General features: G+C 47.1%; 1 protein-coding gene across 4 annotated transcripts in view; it reads right to left on the bottom strand.

Moving 5' to 3' along the window:
* The window catches only part of Trio (trio Rho guanine nucleotide exchange factor), a 289908-nt gene extending 267923 nt beyond the window's left edge, over positions 1-21985 (bottom strand). For 2 of the 4 annotated variants that reach the window (XM_075975801.1, XM_075975802.1), the window contains exon 1: positions 21368-21984. In XM_075975801.1, coding sequence (XP_075831916.1) covers positions 21368-21524 — 157 coding nt within the window. In that variant the 5' untranslated portion in view covers positions 21525-21984. Of the gene's footprint in view, positions 1-20318; positions 20486-21367 lie in introns of those variants that run through there. The other 2 variants (XM_075975805.1, XM_075975803.1) reach the window with 2 other exon arrangements.
* Positions 21986-22498: the final 513 nt, after the last annotated feature.

Genomic DNA, 22498 nt, shown 5'->3' with positions numbered 1-22498 from the left:
CTTAAATTGCTGTCTGCGATTGTGAAAACTGCCCACCTTTACCTTTGAATAATAAACTCTTCCGCCAACCAATGCTTTAATTGCCAAAATATACTCTTTGTCTCAGCATGATTGTATTATCCAAATATCATCAACTTAACAGATATTTTCAAGTTAGTTCTAAAAGACCATGCCTTTCAAAATTCTGAAGGTAGATTTGAATCTACTGGTGGGTGGTCCTCTTTAAGAAAGAAAAGAAAAAAAAACTCAGGATAAACTCAATAAAAGAAATTACAATTGTACTTGGAAACACTTTTCTTCCCACTGCTGCTTGGAATTGCAACAAACCAGTTTAGCCGCATTCCACCACGTGTTTTATGAGAATAAGGCAAACACTCCAGTGCAGTAAAAAGAACGTCAAAGGCTTGATGATTGCCCACAAGAGAAGCCAACGTACAGGAATTTATAAACCAAGGCAGCTTACTCTCCTCTGCAGCAAACTCACAACACTACCCAGCTCCCAGCTTTCCACACACCACTCATCTTAGCCTGTTAACAGAATCTGGACCCACTGGGGAAGACACTCAGATGCTCTCAATAAAAAGGAAAGAGATCTTAAAAATGCAACTCTTGAACTGTGAAAATGTAAGTCTGCAGGAAGGAAGACACAGTATAGGTACTAGCTGGTTTTATGTCAGCCTGATACTGAGAAAATGCCTCCGCCAGACGGGTCGGTGGGCAAGCAGATGGTGGGGGCGCATTTTCTCGTGTGATTACAGATGTGGGAGGGCTGATTATGGGCAATGTCACCCCTGGAGTGGTAGTCTTGGGTGCTTGAAGAAAGGGTGAGCAAACCCTGGGGAGCAACTCAGTAAGCAGCACTGATCCATGGCCTCTGCATCAGCTCCTCCCTCCAGATTCATGCTTGAGCACCTGCCCTGACATCCTTTCTCGATGGACTATGATCAAGAAGTGGTGTGCTGAAATGAACCCTTTCCTTCCCGAGCTGCATTTGGCCATGGTGCTTATCACAGCAGCAGAAAGCTAATCCAGCAGAAAAAATGAAAAGGGGAGCGTCTTCATCTAAAAAGGAAAAACGAACAAAAAAGGCAGCCACAGTGGTCCTGAGATTCTAACAGAAGTGAGGAACGCAAGCTAGCCATGAAAACTCTCTCTAATTCTGTGCAAAACAAAGGCCAGGAAACTAAACCATGTACTCATCTCAAATAACACAACTAAAAAGCAAACCTCAGACAGCAGTGGTGACAAAGCTAACCTTCTCAGTAGATTCTCTGGGGACACTGGCTGCAAGGACACCTGCCAGCCTTCAGAGCTGGCCATACTCCCCAACCCATGGATAAAGCCTCCTCTAGGTTTCTTGGGTTTCTTGGCAACACTTCCAGCAACACATCTGTATTTCAATACGTTATCCATGGAGTAAAAGATCAATATTCACACGTAGGGACATGAATTTCGTGTTTCAAACTGCAAACACGGAAGAGCCATGGCACCTATCATAAAAGTGAATATCTGATATGGGATTTCCCTCTGTATGCTGTGATTACCACTGATTAATAAAGAAACTGCTTTGGACCTATAGCAAGGCAGAATTTAGCTAAGTGGGAGGGGGAACTAAACTGAATGCTGGGAGGAAGAAGGCAGAGTCAGCGAGAAGCCTTGGAACCACCAGAGACAGATATGTTAGAACCTTGCTGGTAGGCCGGGACCCTCATGGTAAAGTATAAATTAATGGAAATGGGTTAAATTGAGATCTAAGAGTTAGCTAATAAGAAGCTAGAGCTAATGGGCCTAGCAGTGATTTAATTAATACAGCTTCTGTGTAGTTAACTCTGGACTGAGCAGCTGTGAATTAACTAGTAGGGAGGCCTACTACAAAGATCAGCTGAAAGGGTGAGAAGAACAGGATGTGCACACATATCTACAACACTGGAAAGCAACACCCCAATAATACAAATCAACTGGCAATTCTACAGAAATCAAACACGGCCCTCCTGAATCAACCACAGGGAAAAATGAACAGTTCTATGCCAACTATATAACTGCTCTTATGTGAGAAATACATGGACATGGATCAGAGAGATGGCTCAGCAGTTAAGAGCACAGGCTGCTATTGCAGAGGACCCAAGTTCAGTTACCAGCACCCACATTGAGCCACTCACAACTACTAGTAGCTCAAATGGCTTACTCTTTTGAACTCCTCAGGCTTCTACACACATGCACAAACACACACACACAGACACACACACACACACACACACACACATTTAGACAATTAAAAACAGGGACTCAACTGTGTGAGAAGCCCCTACTGGGAGACTATATAAACTTTTCCACAGCGTACTTCTTGCATTCTGCTCTATAAACCATATATAAAATTCACTTACAAATCAGACACAGTGGGGACCCGGCCCTTGAACCAGTGATAAAGCATTTTGCTAATCTGAGTTATGAATATTTCACCTGTGAAAACAGCTGCTTTCCATAGCTAGTCAGGCTTCCTAGAGATCTTGAAATATTAGAATCCTAAAAACGTCTCGAAGGATTGTTGCAGTACTTAGTCCCATTCTTTGGGGGGCTGGCTGAAATCCCACAGTAATGTCTTCCCTTCCTGGTCACCGGGGCTTAAATACACTAGTATCAATGATTGGATAGTAAAGGCTTACACAGGAAGACTCGCAAGAGTGAAGTTCTCTAATCACCAAGAAAAGCAAGAGATCATACTTCAGGGAGGGAGAGGCCCACAGTACCCTCCTTAGAGACAGTGCTGATAAAATAGGCCCTTGCTGTGTAGGTTCCAAGTCACCAGCTTCTAGGGACCAGTGCTCCAGCCAGGCCCATCACTCAGTCTACTAGTGTGGACACAGAGGCCTTGGTCATCCTGTGGCTGTTGCTGCTCACCCAAGCCTTTCCAGAAACCACCATACTCCCAGTGAGTCCCATAAACAAGGTTAGGACTAGATGCTGGTCACCACCACCACCACCCTTAAAATACTTTTTCTTTAAGAAGCCTTTGAAATCCTACTTAGTAGAAACAACATGACCTATTTGTGAGAAAAACTGGGTTGGCTTTAAAGGGCCCTGTGGCCTGCTCTCAGGCTGACATAAATAAAGCCGCAAGGGAGACAAGAGGAGTGGGGCGAAGTCCCAGAAATGGAACTAAAATGCAAAGAAGAGGAAACCCAGAGAAGGGCCTGCGAGATTCTGGACTGACTTACGGAAGATACTCCCATAAAAGTATTGTCAAAGAACTCAGGAAGTCTTCCCAGTGAGACTGTTTCCTTGAAATTACCTATCCGCTATGTGACTACTCTGACATGAACACTGGAAAACATCCATAGGCAATGAGCTCTCAAGTCTTAAAGGAAACCCAGTAACAGAGGTTTCTTCACGTTCTTCTTACTGTGACTGAGCCACTCTGGGATCAATCAGCAAAGACCAACAGGATCCGCAGTGCCCCTGCCAATCAACGGTAGGAAGGCCTGGCACAAAACAGGACTTTAGCAGCAGTGAACACTAAGCTGGTCAACACCAGCAACAAGAACACGGCCAAGCAAGCAGGAGATATCCTCTACCAACCTCCCATCAAGCCTCCCCGAACCCGTCATCCGCAAGAACATGCTCGCTCACTCTCGCTTCCTTTCTTCCTGCTCCCAGGAAACCTTTTATCAGTGAGGACATCATATCATAAAACGTCTGGGGCTTCTGTCCAAGTCTGCTGATTGAATGGTTAACCTGCCTCCAGCAACAGGAAGGGAACCGGCCCCCGAGACTGGGGATACAGCGTTCTGTGCTCATTCCCACGCACTAGGGGCAAAAATAGGAGTAGACTGACGCTCAATGGCGATTAGAGCTTGGAAATAAAACATCAAGGAAAAATTGTGTGTGCTAAGTCAGAGGTGAGCCAAAATCATTTTCAAGAAATAATACAATTTAACAAAAGAGCCCAAATGGCTCCAAAATAAATAAATAATGGCCATCAGGTTTATACGCTAAACCAAGTTTACCAGCATCACAACAAATGCAAATGCTAATCCAGATGACACTAGTTAAAGAGGTTAGCTCGAGCCCAAGGAGAATGAGCCCAGTGACTACCAGGTGACAGGTGATGAAGGGCACAGGTAGAGAAGGCAGGGGGGCAGAGAATGATGCGGCCTCTGGGTGGAGAAGGAATGCGCACCTCAGAGGGCACAACTCCCCTCGGGTGTTTGCCTGTGGTTGGGGGCTGAAGGAAAATCCACCAGACTCTACAGCAGTGGCTCTCAACCTCCCTGACACCGAGACCCTATAACACAGTTCCTCATATCGTTATTTTGTTGCGACTTCACGGCTGCAATTTTGCTACTATTACGACATGTAATGTAAATAATCTAATATGCAGGATATCTGATATGAGAACCCTATGGAGGTTGCGACCCACAGGTTGGGAATCAATGCTCTACAGTAATCTCTCCTAAATTCCTGTCCCAGAAAAACAAAAACAAAACAAACAAACAAGCAAAACCTCCTAGCTCTGCCTACCTGCTCTGTGACTGTCAGAGAAGATAAAACAGGAGAAAATAAACACTACGGGGAAAATTAAATGTTCATTCTGGGAAGAAAAACACTTCTGCAAGCTAGAATGAGTGGGTGTGCCCAGCAGCCCTTGGCCACTCTGCTCGCCAGACACAGCCCTAAGAATGGCACCAGGAGGAGTCAACACGGCTCTCAGGAGGGGATTTCTGACAGCTTTTTACAGGGCCTCTTGGAAAAGCCTACTTCTGGGCAAAGAAGGCTATTTAAGAATGGCTGAGGCAGGAGAGTGACCTGGAGGTGAATCACGCTCCTGAGCAAGGAAAAAGTCCCTTTGAAACACTGAGCCTGAGAAAGAATGGCGGACAGACAACTGGAGAAATAAAATGAAAACACGGTGTAGGGAGGCTAAGCTAACGAGGGCGGTAGAAACCTCTGGAATCCACCCATTTTTACTCAGACAGTCCTTTGTTTAGTGGGAACCAGGGGTCCTGGCCATTGCACATCCACAGGCCAGCATAAAATGGCCATCCACCCTGCTTCAGCATATGCCTGATCCACAGTTCTCAGGGCCCCGAGATGCAGCTGATATTTTTTTTAAGTCATTCAACATGTAAATGAACACCTTTATTTCAGGATATGAAGCCTAGGTGTAAAACACTGAATCTGACTTAAGCACACAATGAGGAAGTTTCTCCTGTAGAGTCACTGACAAACAGAGGGATGACTGAGTGGAAAGGTGACTCCTATCAACACCAGGGCAAGAGGCTGAGCAAAGGTAACAGTGATCTGGTTGGCGGAGAGGCCACTGTTGGAACCTTCCCGAAGTACTCTGAGGAAGGGCAGACACAACAGAGCCACAAACTTTTACAACACCAAGTGCCTCTCAAGTCAGGCATCTAAACACCTGGACAACTTCCTTATAAGTCATGCAGACGGCATTAACCCCTTCTGCTGCACCCAGTTATCAGGAAGTTGAGCCCGATATGTAATGCTGACTCCCTCACTTCCCTCACTCTACTGGCTGAGCCTTTCTGTTAAAACTGTTCTCCAGATGTTCTGTTGTTGTGTGGTGGTGGTGGTGGTGATTTCTGTTGTTTCCTTTAGCCCAGGCTAGTCTCAAACTCTGCTTTTACACAATGCTGGGTGTCAAACCCAGGGCTTCCTGTAGGCTAGCTAGTCAAGTGCTGAACTACATTCCCAGAAACCCAGGGCTTCCTGCAGGCTAGCTAGTCAAGTGCAGAACTACATTCCCAGAAACCCAGGGCTTCCTGCAGGCAAGCTAGTTAAGGACTGAACTACATCCCCAGAAACCCAGAGGCACTTTGATGATGCTTTAAGACAATCTTTCTATCGCTGACATGAAAGTGTCAAAGGACATACGTCACTTGAATGACTCACTATACAGAAAAATTACTACATCCGAGAGAGGCAAGCTAACTGGCTGTGGATCTCTGCTAAGACGACAAGAATCCAGGGGCAGAGAAAAATGTTTTCAGCACAAGAGAATCTACAACTATATTAATAACAACAAAAATGTAAGTTTTTATTTTAAGTGACACTAACAGAATTATCTACCATTTCCGTCGTGTGGAGTGTTTTCAGCACCTATTCACTCTCGGCAGTCATGGTGAAAACGAGGAGCAACAGGCTGCATGGAGTGTCTGTATTATCTGCCAAATCAGTCAAGCTTCCTCCAGAGACCACTGTTCTTAATTAAGGGGAGATACAGTCAAAAGGTTACCTCATTCCAGGACAGAACAGAAGAGGTTAAAAACCTTGGAGAGACAGCCTCACAATAACTCCCCCTGACTCAGCTGACCATATGTGTAAATATCTTGGGAGTAAATGTATTGTTTAAACCTAAAACAGTCCTACAATATTCTTTTGCCAACAAACCTCTGACACTATATCACGGCTTCTATCAAGCCAGGAGATGAAATGATCCCTGATGAGAGGGGCACTGCTGGTGCTCTTCTTGAACCCCAGCTCTTAGGAGAATGAGACAGATGTAATGTTTCAAGGCAAGCAACCCAGGCTATATACTGAGACCTTAAAAACACACACACACACTTCACTTACCAGACATACATACATGTAAATACATACACACACACATATATACACACATACATATACACATCCCTGACTCTTGCTATCAAAATAATAAGTGAAGGATCTGAGAATATAGCTCAAGGGTGGGCTGTTTGCACAAGATCCTGTGTTTGATTCTCCAGCATCAAAAAATAACAATAAGAGACAGTATAAAATTTATTAAGAGGAAACTGAAAAAAATACAAATTATATGTGTGTCCTAAGGGCAGGGTTAAAGAGGCCATTCCAAGATGCCTCGAATACTCCGCCACCCCACGTCACGACCGCTTGTCACCGTGTCTATGGCAGTTATCACCCGTTCTGGATCCTACTCCGTATGAACTCTATCATCTCTGCAGTAAAAGAACAAAGAACTGGCATTTGCAGTGCTCTGGTATCAGTAGAGTCTGGGTTCAGAGAACGCCGATGACAAGCCATCTGTTCTGATCATTTATGATGTGATGGCTCCACTCCCCTTCAGAACGGTGCGAGATCTCCATGGCAACACTGTGACTTCTTTAGTTTGGGGCCAGTGGTGTCCTCTCCTTCACAAAGCACGTGCGCCTCACAGATGACCATTCTCAGGCTCTTCCTCTGCGCCAGCTACACTGATGGAAGGGTTCTACAACCACACTAGCACCCCTCACTCAGTACTGGTGGAGGTCCCTGCTAGAGTGTGTGTATGTCTTATACCTAAAGGACACACACACACACACCAGCTAGAGCCTTGGTCCTCAGTGTGGTCATATTGAGAAGGGACAGATCTTTAAGAGGTGGGGCCTAATGAGAAATCTCCAGGTCACAGGGAGAACTGCCCTTAGAAGGGATTCAGGTGGTTCTCCTGAGAGCCTGAGTTAGTTCTCGTGAGAGCAGTAGCTATGGAGAGTGAGCCTGAACCCTGAATCACTTTGTCTTCCTGTCTTGCAGTGGGATTTCCACTGCCTGCATGTACTCTCATCAGCCACGTACCTGCCAAGATGTGGAGCACTCAGAGGCCCTCTCCAGAACCTGAAGCTGAAACTTTCAGCCTCCAAAACTGTGAGGTAAATAGACACATTTTCCTGGCAAACACTGGCCTCGGATGTTTATTATAACATAACTGGACAGCTATATATCCCCAGAGCCCACAACTTAGCTAAGGGATAGCTTAGAGGACCTGTCTACATATGCATCTGGGTTACAGATTTCAGGGCACTATCCTAGAATGAGATGAGAGATCCTGTGTCTTAAAGTCCAGGTCCTGCACTGGTCTGAGTTAAGGAAACATGGGTATAAATCAGGAGTTGCTCTCTAGGCTCCTCCTGGGAGCTACAGTGAGAGGTCCCAGCAGCTCACACTCACAAGGGAAGAGATAAGTGCAAGGAACCAGAGCCAAAGGTTGTACACAGGAGCCATGCCAAGACCAATGGACCACAGGAGCATGCATAGGACAGACAATTGCACCTTCCCAAAGGCAGCAGAGCTCGTCGGGAAAACAAACCACAGAGGAGGGGGGACCAGCAAACACATGCAAGAAGTGCTGGACACAGTGCAGGACATGCTGATGGGCCAAGTCCAAGTTCCCCTTGTGCCTGGATCTGCCAAGGCTGGGGAGCAAGTGGATCGGGTCTGCAGCTCGGAAATCCACTAGCCCTCACATGCATTCTCCACTGTCATGCAGTATTCAATGCATTGAGAATATAAGCAGGCATTTGGGATGGGTGGGGCAAGAGGACGGAGATAGATTCTGCGTGGTCTGCATTGCCGCCCTAGCCTACAGCAGAGGCAGACACCACTTCTACCAAGCAATGTGTGAGAAATGAGACCTAACGTGCTATGTCTTTTTAAAAGCATCTCAAAATTCATTTTCACCTTGAGGACAATTTCAATTACATAGCCTGTGCTCGCCAATCATCTCTTTAATTTTAACTTTTACATTATTCCCCAGCACATTTTAAAAGGAGGCCAAAAGAGAACCTGCCTAATCATCTTGCGTCTTTGGACTATAAACTCCCACTGGACAGAACATTATTTTTGTCTTCTCCAGCTGTGTGGCACCCGGCATACTGACGCTGCTCAGGGGATAAACAGCTCGTTCATTACAGTGTCATGTATATTAAATAATGCCCATAAAGTCCTTTGAAGATGAAAACCACTTCAAGTGCTAACTAATGCTAAGCCAGGCATTTGGAACTAAGAAACACAGATGACAGAGTATGCATCCCATGGAGGTCACCACCCAACAGGACAGTGGGCTAAGAGGCTCTTGTCCCGGTGCTTCTGGTCCCTCTGCAGGTACTGAGTCTAGCATATGCCCTCCAGTCTGCTTTATGTGCATTTAGTGTATACACTAGAACAGAGAATTTCAGAGTGCTGTGCTGTGGGATAATGTTCTTGTACCCTGTAATGATTTGTCACTCATATTGGCTTAATAAAACGCTGATTGGCCACTAGCCAGGCAGATAGTATAGGTGGGACAACCAGACTAGGAGAATTCTGGGAAGAGGAAAGGCAGAGATGCAGTCGTCATCCAGAAGCAGAGGAAACAAGATAAGAATACCTTATTGAGAAACGGTACCAAGCCACGTAGCTAAACATAGATAAGAATTATGGGTTAATTAAAGTTGTAAGAGGTAGTTAGTAATAAGCCTGAGCAATAGGCCAAATAGTTTATAATTAATTAATATAAGCCTCTGTATATTTCTTTGGGACTGAACAGCTGTGGGACAGGGTGGGACAGAAACTTCCATCTGCAGTGTTGCAAAGAACAAAAGTCTTGGAGTTTCACTTCTTTCAGGAACCACACCCAGAAGAAATTTCAAAGCCTCACAAAATCCTGTCTTCCTCCTGAGATGTCAGCTTTCATGTCAAAGCACACTATGGCATGTCGACTGTACAGAGGAGTTCACCTAAATCCACAGCACGGACAATGATAATTCTTGACATAGAACTGCCTTTCTGCAAATTAATGGTATCTGTTTTGGAATCTAACCAAATACTCCACACCTTGCCCCCCACATGCTAAGTGAGGAAAAGTGCCTCTAATGTGCGGTGCATAAGCTTCCTTAGGAAAGCACGGCCTGTGATCTGATATCATGCTAACACCACTCTACACAGGAAGGAACACAGCCAAAACTACCTCTGTCAACTACGGTCAGTTTCACCCTACCCAGCCATGCCCTTTCCTACCCAAAAAGACAACTCACCCGGTCTGAGACCATTAGTAGGAAGGAAATTCAATTCTTTTCATTGAAACTTATTTAAAAAAATTAATCTAAGGTCTACAAAATTTTTAAATATACCACCAGATTGTAAGCAGAGGTCAGATCAGGTCATAATCTCCTGTCAAATAGTGATTTCCACCCCCACCCCTGCTCCCATTCATGAACAACAAAAAGGGGTCAGTAGAAAGCTCCTTAACAGGGATCAGGTCACAAGACAATGGCCAGAAAAGCGGGCATGGCAGTAAAGTGCTGCTCTCCCTGAGGACTCTGGTCCACCTTCCCTAGGAGACCTCTTCACTCGGTAACCTCAAGTCTGTCCCAGCAGACTGTGGAAAGAGCCCTGTGTGCTCTGTGTCCACCTGCATGCAACCAGGTTACCATTGCCTTCCTCGAAGGGGGTCACAGAAAACACCCCTTTTCTTTCATTTGTTTGTAATTTCAGTATTATAAAATTCACCTCACTTAAAAAATATAATTCAGTGGTTTTCATATTTACACTGCTATGAAAAGATGACCATTCTCTAATACAATCCATTGCTATCACCCCTCAAAAGCCTTTCCCAGGACACCTGGCCTGCTAGCAATCATCCCACCCTCAGTCACGACCTTCTACACTCCAACTTGACTAACATCATTCTTAAAGTGTTTAGAACCCACCATCCTTTTCTGACAAAACGTTTTAGTCATACAAAGGACTTCAGGAGGTACAGCAGCCAAATTTCCCAGAATTCAATTTAACAAGAATATTTATAGAAAGCGCAGAATGCAATATATGAAATTAAGCCTATCTCCCCAAATCAAAGATCAAAATTCCACATCATGATTTCATGCAAAAAAAAATAATAAATAAACAAACAGAAGAGCCTGGAACACAAAAAAAATCTCACCCACCATTTTATGACTTCTAGAACTAAGTGCATACATGTGTGCACACATGTACAGTTCACACTCGCATCCTTCCCAGAAACCACACACTGAGCCAGAAGTATCACTACATTATGTACCACAGCTGGTCTCTGGGAAAGGCAGCCAGCACCGCATCTTTAAACCATGACTCCTGACTTCAAGAGGCAGAGTGCACTGCAGGCCTGAGACCATTCTCACTCCAGCTCCCATGCAGACACCTCGCCAGGTACTCTTACTGATCTAACACCTTCTTAGTTCTCCTTTACTTCTTCTCTCCAGCAAGTACTGGACAACGAGATGAAGACAATAAACTTTCCCCCACAATACGTGTCATTTTAATAAACCGTATCTATTTGAAGTTAATCTCTCTTTTCTTCTTGGTGACTCCCTATTTCCAACTCCCTGAGCATAACAGAAAAGCAAGCTGCGGATGGTGTCTGGCAGGCTTTGGGGAGCTGAAGATCATGGCTTCATCTGCTGACCAGAACTGCTGATCAACATTTTCAACTTGAAGATTTGTGCACTGCCTTGCAGAGGCGATCATTTTGCCATTGTTTTCTGCACATGAGGTAAGAGAAGCCAGACACCTCCCCCATCAAAGCAGAGCAAAAAAACATGGAACCAGGAACACGCAGCCCCCTATGTATGAGCCAGATGTCTGAGTCCAACCCAGGGTTTTTCTTACAGTTAGGTGCAGAAAGAGCCCTGAGTATGAATGTAACTGTGTAATTACGTTAAGTGTGTGTTTGGTTATGCAGTATTTATACACACACTCATGAGCTCAGTTCACTGAGAGGTTCTACAGGCAATGAGCACACTTAGTTCCCACTCTGCTAAAATGAATCAGTAATGGCTGATATCAGGGCTGGGTAAGGGAAAAACAAGATGATCCTTGAACTATTTATTGTGCCACGAAGTGAGAAAGAACTAAAAATAAAATAAAATGATGGAGATAGGTCACAAAAGATAAGGGAGTCAGCCCGAAGCCACTGTTCAAATTGCAGACAATTTGAGCAGCAAACAAGATAACGACAGCAGGGCCAAAACTAACATGATGCACAGAACGCAGTTCATGAGGACACACTTAGCAACACGCATTAAGTTAAGCAGAAGGAGAATCTCTTCTTCAAGGTGGAAAAACAATAACAAAGAATGATAGATACTGTTAGAAAAAAAATCACCATTTGGCAAACCAAGTAACAAGTAATTCAGACAAAATTTACAAGAGACCCCACAACTAACCAATGGAAAGAAAGGAAAGAAAGAGGGTTTTGCACAGCTTCAAATTATCTCCCCACAAAACACTAAGTAATTACAAAGGGAACAAGACCTGGAGTCACCACCTGAACCAAGTGATGAAAGTGCCACTACCACACTGGAATAGCTAGATGCAGTGGGGCAGTTGGGTGGCAATGAGGCAGCTGGATGCAGACAACTGGGGCAGCTGGATGGCAGTAAAGCAGTTGGATGCAGAGGAGAAGCTAAGTTCAGTGAAGCAGCTGGAAGGCAGTGAGGCAGCTGGAGGGAGAGGAGAAGCTAGATGCAATGAAACAGCTGGGTGGCAATGAGGCAGCTGGATGCAGAGGAGAAGCTAGGTGCAGTGAAGCAGCTGGATGGCAGTGGGGTAGTTGGATGCAAGGGACAAGCTGGATGCAGTGGAGCATCTGGATGCAATGAGGAAGTTTTGATGGTGGGGGAAGCTGGACACAGTAAAATAACTGGATGCAGTGAGGCAGCTGGATGCAGGAGAAAAGCTGGATGACAGTGAGGCAGCTGGATGCAGGGGCAGCTAGGTGAAGCAGGGAAGCTGGATGAGTAGGATTGCTCATGTTGTTATGAGAAACCCTCCATGGCCAGAATCTAATGAGGACTCTTACATGTCAAACTAACAGACAGTCATCAGTACAAATATTCAATAACATCCAGGTAACAGAAGAAAAACTAAGGAGACGTTCTCACTGATGGCATCTAAGGAATTACAAAAACTAAATGTAATATGTGGTCTTAAAATCATCATGGATCATCTTTTTTACTTCTTAATTGTTAATGTGGCATTTCTGGAACAAATAGAATTTTACTAAGTTGGTAGATCTATTTGATGTTATTGTACTCAGAAAGTACAGTGCTATGGGCCTGTAATCCCAGCCCCGCAGGCCAAAGCAAAAAACTCACAAGTTCAAGGCCTACCCAGGTTACAAAAAAACAAAACAAAAAAAAAGTGATAATTTCCTGATCTTCGTCATTACGTCAGGGCATTTTCTTGTTCTTAGAAATACACACAGAACCATTTAGAGCAGTGGTCCTCAACCTTCCTAATGTTGTGACCCTTTAATACAGTTCCTCATGCTATGGTGACCCCAACCACTTCATAACTGTAATTTCACTACTGTTATGGATTGTAATGTAAATATCTGATACGTGAAATATCTGCTACCACACAGGTTGAAAACCACTGATTTAGAGGCAATGGGCATCATCCCATCTGCCACTTACTTTCAAGTGGTTCAAAACCAAAACAATATGTCAATTACTCTCAAGTGGTTCAAAACCAAAACAATATGTCAATGATGTATCTAAATCCACAGAGACAGACAAGGCAAATAGAGTGCAATGGTAACAAGTAGGAAATCAGAGTAAAGTTCTTCTTTGCTGAGCACGAGATCTGACTTCTCAAAACTGTTTCTTCCCTTTCCAAGTAACTGTAACTTTAAATGTAATTACCAGTGCAAACAGAGCCAACTAAGCACCCTGAATTGGCAAAAGTAACAGAGTTGCTACAACTCAACTACACTGATGCAGACCTACCCTTTGTTACCTTTGCTACTATGAAATAAAAGACTGGGGGCTGGAGAGATGGCTCAGTTGTTAACAGCACTGACTGCCCTTCCAGAGGTCGAGGTCCTGAGTTCAATTGCCAGCAGCCACATTGCGGCTCACAACCATCCATAACGAGATCTAGTGCCCTCTTTTGGTCTGGCCTATAGATATATACATATCTATATGTATATATACATATAGATATATACATGCAGTCAGAACACTGTATACATAATAAATAAATAAGCCAAAAATAAAAGAAATAAAGGACTTAATATAATAATGGGTCAAAAGTAACCCACAATTTCACACTAACCAGCCACCCTTTTAATTCTGGAAACTGTCACATACTAAGAAGTAAAACTGAATTTTTTTTTTTTGAAAATCCCATAAGGATCATGCTGTCTATCAACTATGAGGAGACCAAATGAGGTGGGTTGATGAAAATGAGCCTTACAGATACAAGAGCCCAAAACAAATGCCTAAGAAATGTCTCACTAAAGAGGAGGGAGAAATCAAGCTCCTCCGTACCACTGTCTCTCAACAGAGTCTGCTTGCACATGACAAACAGCAAAGGAAGAGTGGAGACAACGCAATAGCTTTCTAGACAAAGCCAGGACACCCGCAGTCACTCCGAAAGAAGCTCCTAGGCCTCTGTCCTCCTCACACCCGCTTGCTCTTTTCCTAAGTTAGACAGGAAGTCTTAAGACTCATTATGATGTTTTACATGATGATGGCCAAAGGAACATCCCTGGCTAGCTCACCCTGCCCTTCCCATCCTGCCAACACTTCATTTACAGCCACAGACACTTCCCAGCACTTAGATCCAGTCCAGACGGTCAAAGACATGGGATCAACACTTCAATCAAGATTTCCCTGTAGTCCGCAACAGATGTGAGCCAAATAAAGCAACTTGGCCATCACACCTCACTTGGATATCTGCAGCTACTTGTAATATTTGTGTTAAAGTAGTATCTGTTGTCATCAGGAAAAAAAAGAGAAAGAGACACTAAATTATAAAGTCCAAACCAACACAAGGAAAATGCTTGCTGTATCCTGGAATCTTTCACTCAACTTTTATTTGGATCTACACTGCTAAATTATAGCTCTGACCATCAACACCCAAGGATCTATGTATTTAAATTTTAAAATGGCAATCCAGACTCTGCAGTGAGGTCATTTTACTCTCTCCCTCTGTTAGGAAAATAAAGGGGACAGGTGCCTTCCTAAGAGTGAAATGGGGCAGGTCAGGCACCCTCAGAAGAAGCTGACAGACATCCATGATCAAAACCGCACCACATGCTGAAGAGGAGATTCTAGTTTCAAAGAAAAAAGGTACGAGAGACATCTTACATAGGACCAGACGAATCACAGGATTAAGTGGCCGGTGGAAGAGAAATACTAACAGACTACCAGCTTTCCTGGAGAGACACCCACACAACTAATTAAAACAGTAAGTAAATAAATAAGTAAATAAATTGAAAGGTATTATGGGGTCAGTGTAAGAAGAGGAAGTAGAACAAAATAAAAAATGAAAACCAACAACAACAAAAAAAGTACCAAAAACTCTTATCTAAAAATTTCAGAGATTATCCTTTACACGTGAGCTGTACGTGGAAATTACATTTGCAAGTTCAGGAACAGTTGTTTATTTCATGGTTACAGGTCTTCTGTGAAGGACATACGGAGGACATGTTAGCAATTCACTTACTCCTCAGAATGAGAAATGGGTAGCTGCAAAATCAGAAAGCCCAGGGATGCTCTGCAGACAGTAAGATGGGACAGCCCATCCCCAGAAACCCTGCTTCAATGCCAAGAGTGCCAAGGCTCTGCAGATCATGCTGTGGGTGCGCCTCTCCTTGTCATACAGCAGCAAAGACCCCCCAGAAAGGGAAAACTTAGAGCGGCAAGAATGGCAGCTATTAGTCATAGACATGTGGGTAGTCATCTACACGTCGAGTGTGTTTATCAACAAAATGCACTCCGTAGCACATGGCCATCAGACTAAACACTCCACAGGGCGAAGTCGCAGGACAGACAGCTCAAGAGGCCATCCTCCTGCAGCAGTTCCGCTCACTGCAACCCCTAGTGAGCCTCTCTCACCAGCTCCTCACCCTGCGACACGCGAACAAACTTTCCCAAGCGGGCGGGAAGTTCCTTATTCGGATCTTAAAGTGCTTCCTTACGTGGATAGGGACTAGAAAGAGGAAATTAAGATCAAAACAAATCCATGAAGAAAATTAAATGTTTCTACTATTGGTTAAAAATTCAAACTGAAACTGGGCAGTGGTGGCACATGCCTTTAATCCTAGCACTTCAGAGGCAAAGGCAGGTGGATCTCTGTGAGTTTGAGGCCAGGCTGGTCAGAGTGAGTTTCAGGACAGCCAGGGCTACACAGAAAAAACCCTGTCTCTAAAAAAAAATAAAATAAAAATAAATAAATAAATAAATAAATAAATAAATAAATAAATAAAAGCCTGAATATTTACATACTGACCATAAGTGTTAAAAACGAGGTTTCCCATAAACAAAGTCGGCCCATGAGCCCTAAAAGCATCACAACAGAGCTGTGTTGGAGATACTGGTCTCTATAAGCAGGTAGTAAAGTAGATAAGATTTGGTTATAACAAGGTTTCTCGGGGGTGAGGTGGGGTGATCAGGAAGACTCAGGGACAGAGGCAGAGGAAAGAGACACACACCAAGGCCAGTAGAGTCTTCCCCCACACCCTTAGGCTCCGTTTATCAATTCAGAGCTGCAAGCATGAACTGTCTACCCCAGAGTGGATCCGGCTGAAAAGTAAAGCAGCCAGCTCCCCAGTGGTCACGGAGAAGTTTCCCATCAATAGGTTCAATCCTGCGCTGCTGTTCTGGCCAACAGCCCCTCCTGGCCGCTGCGCGCCATCAGATTCAATAAAAAGGGAGAAGATACATAGCATGCCTGTACTCCAGGCAGATCATTCAATCACCCGTCAGTTCACCAAGTGTGGGGGCCAGAGGACAGAGACGCAGGAACGAGGGAAAGGACACCCAAGCAGAAAGCACCTCCCACTGGTGTGGAACTGCTACCCAGGTGCTTTCTTCACTGTCAACCCAGGACCCGTCTGGCAGTACTGTCAAGATAACGCAGTTAAGGTCATAAAGACCAGTCCACGGCAGAACCGATGAGGGATGAGGGAGGTCACCACTGCTGCTTTTTATAGTGTAACAGAGCTCACTTCTATCAACATAAGTGATTTTTTTTTCTAAGTAAGTGTGGCTATTGATTAAGAATTTGACTTTTCTCTGGAATTCTGCCAAGAATACGAGATTAACATTTTATTTTCTCAGTGCAGGAGTAAAGAGTAGGCAAAATAAATATTAAGTTGATAACTTCAAACATTACCTCTGACTTTCCATTAGGAACAAATTCCAAATCCATCATAACATTTAAAAAGTTTTTTAAAGCTGGGTAGTGGCGGGACATGCCTTTAATTCCAGTAATAAGAAGGCAGAGGCAGGTGGAGCTCTATGAGTTAGAGACCAGCCTGTGCTATAGAGCTAGTTCCCAAACAGGCAAGGCAACACAGAAAAACCCTGCCTTTAGGGGGGCGGGGGTAGTTCTTAAAAAAAAAAAAACTATCTTAATTGCATTTTTAATCATACCTTTAAGAATCATAATTAAACCACATTTCACTTTGAACACCACCACTGACTGACTTCATTTAAAAATCTTGGTGAAAAGTTAAAAGGGTTAAAATAGCTTCCGCTAAATCGTCCTTCCCTTGAATCTTAGTTAAATTGATGAGGGGGAAAACCCAGTGCCCCACCTCAACAAGCTTGCTCGAGCTCACGATGTCTCAATGGAAAGCTGCTTTCAGTGGTGACTTTACTGTTTTCATGTTATTTCTCCAAAGTCACTTCTGGATTGATGGATTTACCTATTCATCTCAGATTCCTCAGTGTCCTCTAAAGCAGCTCAGCAACGCCACTAGGAAGAGGAGGCCAACACTCTCTAGCACTTTTTTCAGCTTTCCTTTTCAGAATTTGGAGGGTAGCAAGGCCCTACTTCAGAACACAATTGCTGTTCTAGAACTTAATGGAGCACAGCTTCCCAGCTCCAGAACACAACTTAACTGGTACTAAGAGCCTAACTATGAAGAAAAGCCTGCTCATACTCCAAAGGAAACCATCATATCAAAGCATATAAAAGCATGCACGCTGCTCCCTCACAAAGTGACACACTCAATTCTCTTCATGTAGTCCTAGGGAAGAGAGGGCTGCAGAGAGACATCCAGAATAAGACTTAGAAAGAAACAAACCCAGCGTGATGACTTCAGAATAACCACAAACCTTTGTTCTCCACACATTCATTTAACGCCAACCAAAGCATGCCAAGCAGGTTAAAAATAATGCATTTATGTAAGTCCCCCTCACCCCCCATACACACACTCTACCAAGGTTAAATACGGAGCTCTGAAAAAATGATTTATTGCCACAAGGACAGGGACCCAAAATAGATTGGCAATAAAAGTGATTGGTCCCAGGGGCACTGAGAACTAATGTAAGCAACATCCTGGCCATGACAGGCATCCGGGAAGAGCACTAGAGTCATAGCTTAACCCTGATTCCACCTGTACCCAGTTCCACACTGGGAGAAAGCCACACGACCTCCCTGTGAGTTGGATTCCTCATCTGTAAAATGCAAACGCTGGTCCAGCTCAATTCTTCAGTAGCTCTGTTTTAGTTTGTTTTTTTTTAATTGGGGGGGGGGAGTTTTTCTTATCTGTTTCAGCGTTCCACTCTGAACAAAGAAAGGTGATGTCCAAATTTCAGTAACATATGCAAAACAAAACAAAAACCTGCTAGCTGCCCACTCAACCCACTTTAGCACTGACTAGCCTGCCAGTAAATGCCAAGCCTCAGGGTGGCTGATCAGGATTACCTAAATGCATAGGGACTTTTCTTTAATAAAGCGTGGAGAAGACAACAAAATAGCAGCATAGGAGGAGAGACCTGAAGTGGGTGCACGCTCGAGGACTACCGCCCTCAGAGTCAAAGGAAAGTAAAAAACAGCGTGTAGGTACCAACGCTGTACAGGAAAGGGGAGTCGTCCTCCAGGGCTAGCTCCCCCACCCTCCACCTTCAACTCTTGGCAGGTGGCAGCATCTCAGCTGGAACACCTCCACTGATGGGGGGAGGGGGAATGACATCGTAGCCCATTCTATTTTCGAGCTGCTCTGTTAAAAGTTCTGTTAAGCTGATACCATTTTCTTTCATCCAACCACAGGTACCAGCTTCAGTCTATGGCTACAAAAATAAAGCAAGAAGGACCAAATAGAAAGGGGGCCAAACAACCACAGCTGCAGGCCTGAGAAGGTGAAGGCAAGCAATAGAAAACCTTTGTCTCCTCCGACATGTTGGCAAGCTCAGGGCCAAGAACCCTGAAGAGGTTCACACCCTACCTGTCCTCCCCAGCCAATGGGAACATATTTTCCCATCTTAAAGACAATACAGATGGATTAGCAACTCATTCTCCTCCACATTCCTACAATCAAATCTGTCCTGGGGGTTCCCTGCCATTAACTGCTCTATTCCACGAGGCCCCGGCCAACACCATCTTTACAACCATGGTTGGTGCCCATGCCAAACTTATCAGCCCCCTTTGCATCCTGTACTAGACACCATTGGCCTAGATGCCAACCACTAAGCTGGCAACCACTAAGCTTTGGAACAGGTATCCAACGTTCCAGGCGGGGGTGAGAAATAACTTCTAAAAGGGGTGCACACTACACCTGAGAGGGGACAGGTCTTCTGAGGCCAATCCAAAAACCTACTCTGGTTCCTGACTATGAATCAATTAACTAAAAAAATCAATTTGTCTAGTCACATTGATAAAAGAATGCAGAAGTGGCATTACCTGAACGGGAACTCTAAACTGAACAGGCAACCCATGACTACAAAACAAAAAAATAAATAAATAAATGAATAAAAATAAGAGCAGGGAACAGAGTGACAAGAGGCACTCAAGGCCAGCATGTCTTTGGGGAATATTGGGAACAAGCCATTCCTCAACGGTTCATAAAAGATAAGAAAGTTCAGTCTCACCAGCACCAAGTAAATAAATAAATAAATAAATAAATGATAAAAATCCCATCTCAGGGCACAAGACCCTCTCTAAGATCAAGATGCTGAATTTTGTCAGTCTGTTATTCTATGTCAGATGATAGAAAAATGAAAAATGATAGCTTCTGGGCATGGAGGAAGCACGGCTTAGTTCTGCTCTACCCAGCCAGCAGAGCACCAAAAAATAAAAATAAAAAAAAAATTCAAGAACTCTTAAAGTTTTCATTTGAGGGAGTTGGTGTTTTTCTAAACCTCTGCTTTTTGCAAGGACCTCACAGGAGATGGAGTACTGGGGAGTATATTAAACCCAAGCTGACACCACAGAGACGGAATGTGTCACTTCTAGTCATAACCAATCGGTTAAGACGAATCAAAAATAACCTTGCCAGACAAAGATCAAAAAGACAGAACTAAACCAGGTATCCAAAGGCTCTGCTAACTTCTGCCTCGCCCAAGGCTGGTCGCTTCTATTGCTAGCTTCCCGTGACCCGGATTGCCGTCCTGATCTCACCCAATTTGGGAGCTGACTTTGAAAGAAGCCACGAAGAGCCTGAGCCGTCAGCCTCCGGCGCTCACCCCGGTGCAGGCCGCTCACCAGGCCCCGAGGCTCTCCCAGCAGTTCTCCGGGAGGCCAGCGAACCGCCGCCCCGCGCCCTCCCCGGTCCGCCTGCCTCTCCGGGACCGGACCTGGGCCTCTCTCTCCGGCTCTCCAGCGCGGAGTCTGCATCCTCACTCCCGAGCCTAGCCCGCCAGGGACGGTTCTCCGAGATGCAGGCCCCCGGGTCGCCGCCGCTGCCCTCGGCCGCCTCCGGGACGTACAAGCAGAGCGGACTGCACGCGGGGACGATGGACGCGCGGACGCGAGCCCGGCTCGCGCGGGATCTGGGCCGGGCCGGGCCAGGAGGAAGCGCCGTCACCGGGGTCCCCGGGACGCCCCGTCACGCCCCCTGAGCCGCACACCCGAGCCCCTCCCGCCGGCCTACCCGCCCGCCGGGCTCCGCGCTAGCCTCCTCCTTCGCCAACCCCGGCTCGCCAGAGCGGACCCCCAAACACCCAGCACTGCCTCCAGGTCCACGCCACCCACGCAATGCCCACGAGCCCCGGCTCCGCACCTCTCCCCAAGGCCACCACGGTCCCAGATATCCTTCCCCGGGCCTCCCCCAGAGACAATGGCTCGACCCCGCCGTCCCGACCACTGCTTCAGCTTGGCCACCGTCCTGGGTCCCTTCGCTGAGGTGCGACGGCTGCCCCGTTTCACAGAACCGTACGCCAAGGCTAGATGATGGGCTAGAGCCCCGAACCAAGACACTCGCAGATAATGGGGTCGGGGATCCAGCTACCAGCGGCCCGGAGACCAACACAAGGCACAGCCCGCTGTCCCCGGCCCCGGTGAGCTCGTCCTCCGGGACACCGGCCTCCGCCCACGCCGTCCCCGCCGCCGCCTCCTCGGCCCTCCAGCGAGAGACAAAGAGCCGGCGCCCCAACCCGCGGGGCCGTGGCCACTGCAGCGGGAGGGCGAGGGGTGTCTACCCTGGCACAAGGGACGAGCACCGGGGAAGCGAGCGAAGGCGCCCGGAACAAGCCGCAGCACACGGGCGGCGTGGCCAACCTGACACGCCGGCGTGGATCGCCAAGCCCCGCTGCGGCGACAGGGACGAGAGCGCGCAGGACTGTACCGGGCCGGAGAGCGGGGCGCGCCGGGCCGGCCGAGCGCTCGGGGCAGCCGCGGGACTCACCGGATCGGAAGAAGGCCGCGATGTCGGCCAGGTCCTTGGCGGCCTCCTCGGCGCCCTCACCGGCGCCGCCCCCGCAGCCGGAGCCCGCCGCGCTGGCCGCCGCCGCGGGGCCGGAGGACGCGGCCGGGGCGGTGGCACCGCCGCTGCTGCCGCTCATGGCTTCGGCGGCGGCCGCGCCCGCCTCGGGCCCCGCGCCCCTAGCTCCGCGCACCCAGCTGCCCGCGCCTGGCCTGGCGGCACCGAGCACCCAGCTGCCCGCGCCCGGCGCGCGGACGCACAGTCCCGGGGCGGCGGGCGGCGGCGGCTCGGCCCGAAGAGCGCGCCCACATAGACGAGGACACCGCCCGGGAGCCGCGAGCCTGGCGCGGGGCGGACGCGCGGAGCCACGGCCTCAGCGTGGCCTGCCGGGGCGCGGGCAACGGCGCGGACACGCGAGGGCGGGGGCCGGGGCCGGCGGAGCTCCGCTATCACGGGCACCGGCGGCAGCAGCGAGCCTCCATCTTGCTTTCCAATGGGGAAGGAAGGAGGGGGAGGGAGAAATCACGGCTGAGGGAGCCCCGGTGAAAGGAAAGGGAGAGCAGGGAAAGGAGAGGAAGGAAAAAGAGGGGCTTCGGCAATTTCCGGAGAGCTTCGTTAGGGGCCGGAGCGTGGGCTCGGTTGGTGGGCGGGGCCTGTTGTGGGCGGGACTATGAAGGGGCGGGACCGCTCCTGGGAGCCCGGAGGGCGGAATGGAGTGGCTACTGGAACGTGGAGCAGGCTAGGTCTCCTCCTCCCGGGCAGCTTCCAAGCCTGGGAGGAGCAGGAACAAGTGTGACCGACCCACACTGGCCTTCCAGGCTTGGCACTGCGCCCCCTGCCAGGACTCTCACGCCTACACGGCAAGCGATCCTAGCGCTGGAGCGGTTTCATTATTATTTATGTCACCCGCGGGGCCGGGTGACCAGGGCACAGGGCTGGTGTGACCCTCGCAGGCGCAGCGCTGACACGGGCCGGTAGAATGGGCTCGATAATTGTTGTATGAGCAGAGAGGCAATGAAAACAGATTATCTGGCTCTAGTCTACCGTCTCCTTGCATACACACACACACACACACACACACACACACACACACACACGGGACTTGCGGGGAAT

This window comes from Microtus pennsylvanicus, chromosome 6 (genome assembly GCF_037038515.1).
Source record: "Microtus pennsylvanicus isolate mMicPen1 chromosome 6, mMicPen1.hap1, whole genome shotgun sequence".
NCBI lineage: Eukaryota > Metazoa > Chordata > Mammalia > Rodentia > Cricetidae > Microtus > Microtus pennsylvanicus.
Note: the sequence above shows the minus strand (reverse complement) of the source record. Positions and strands in the feature narration are given on the sequence as shown.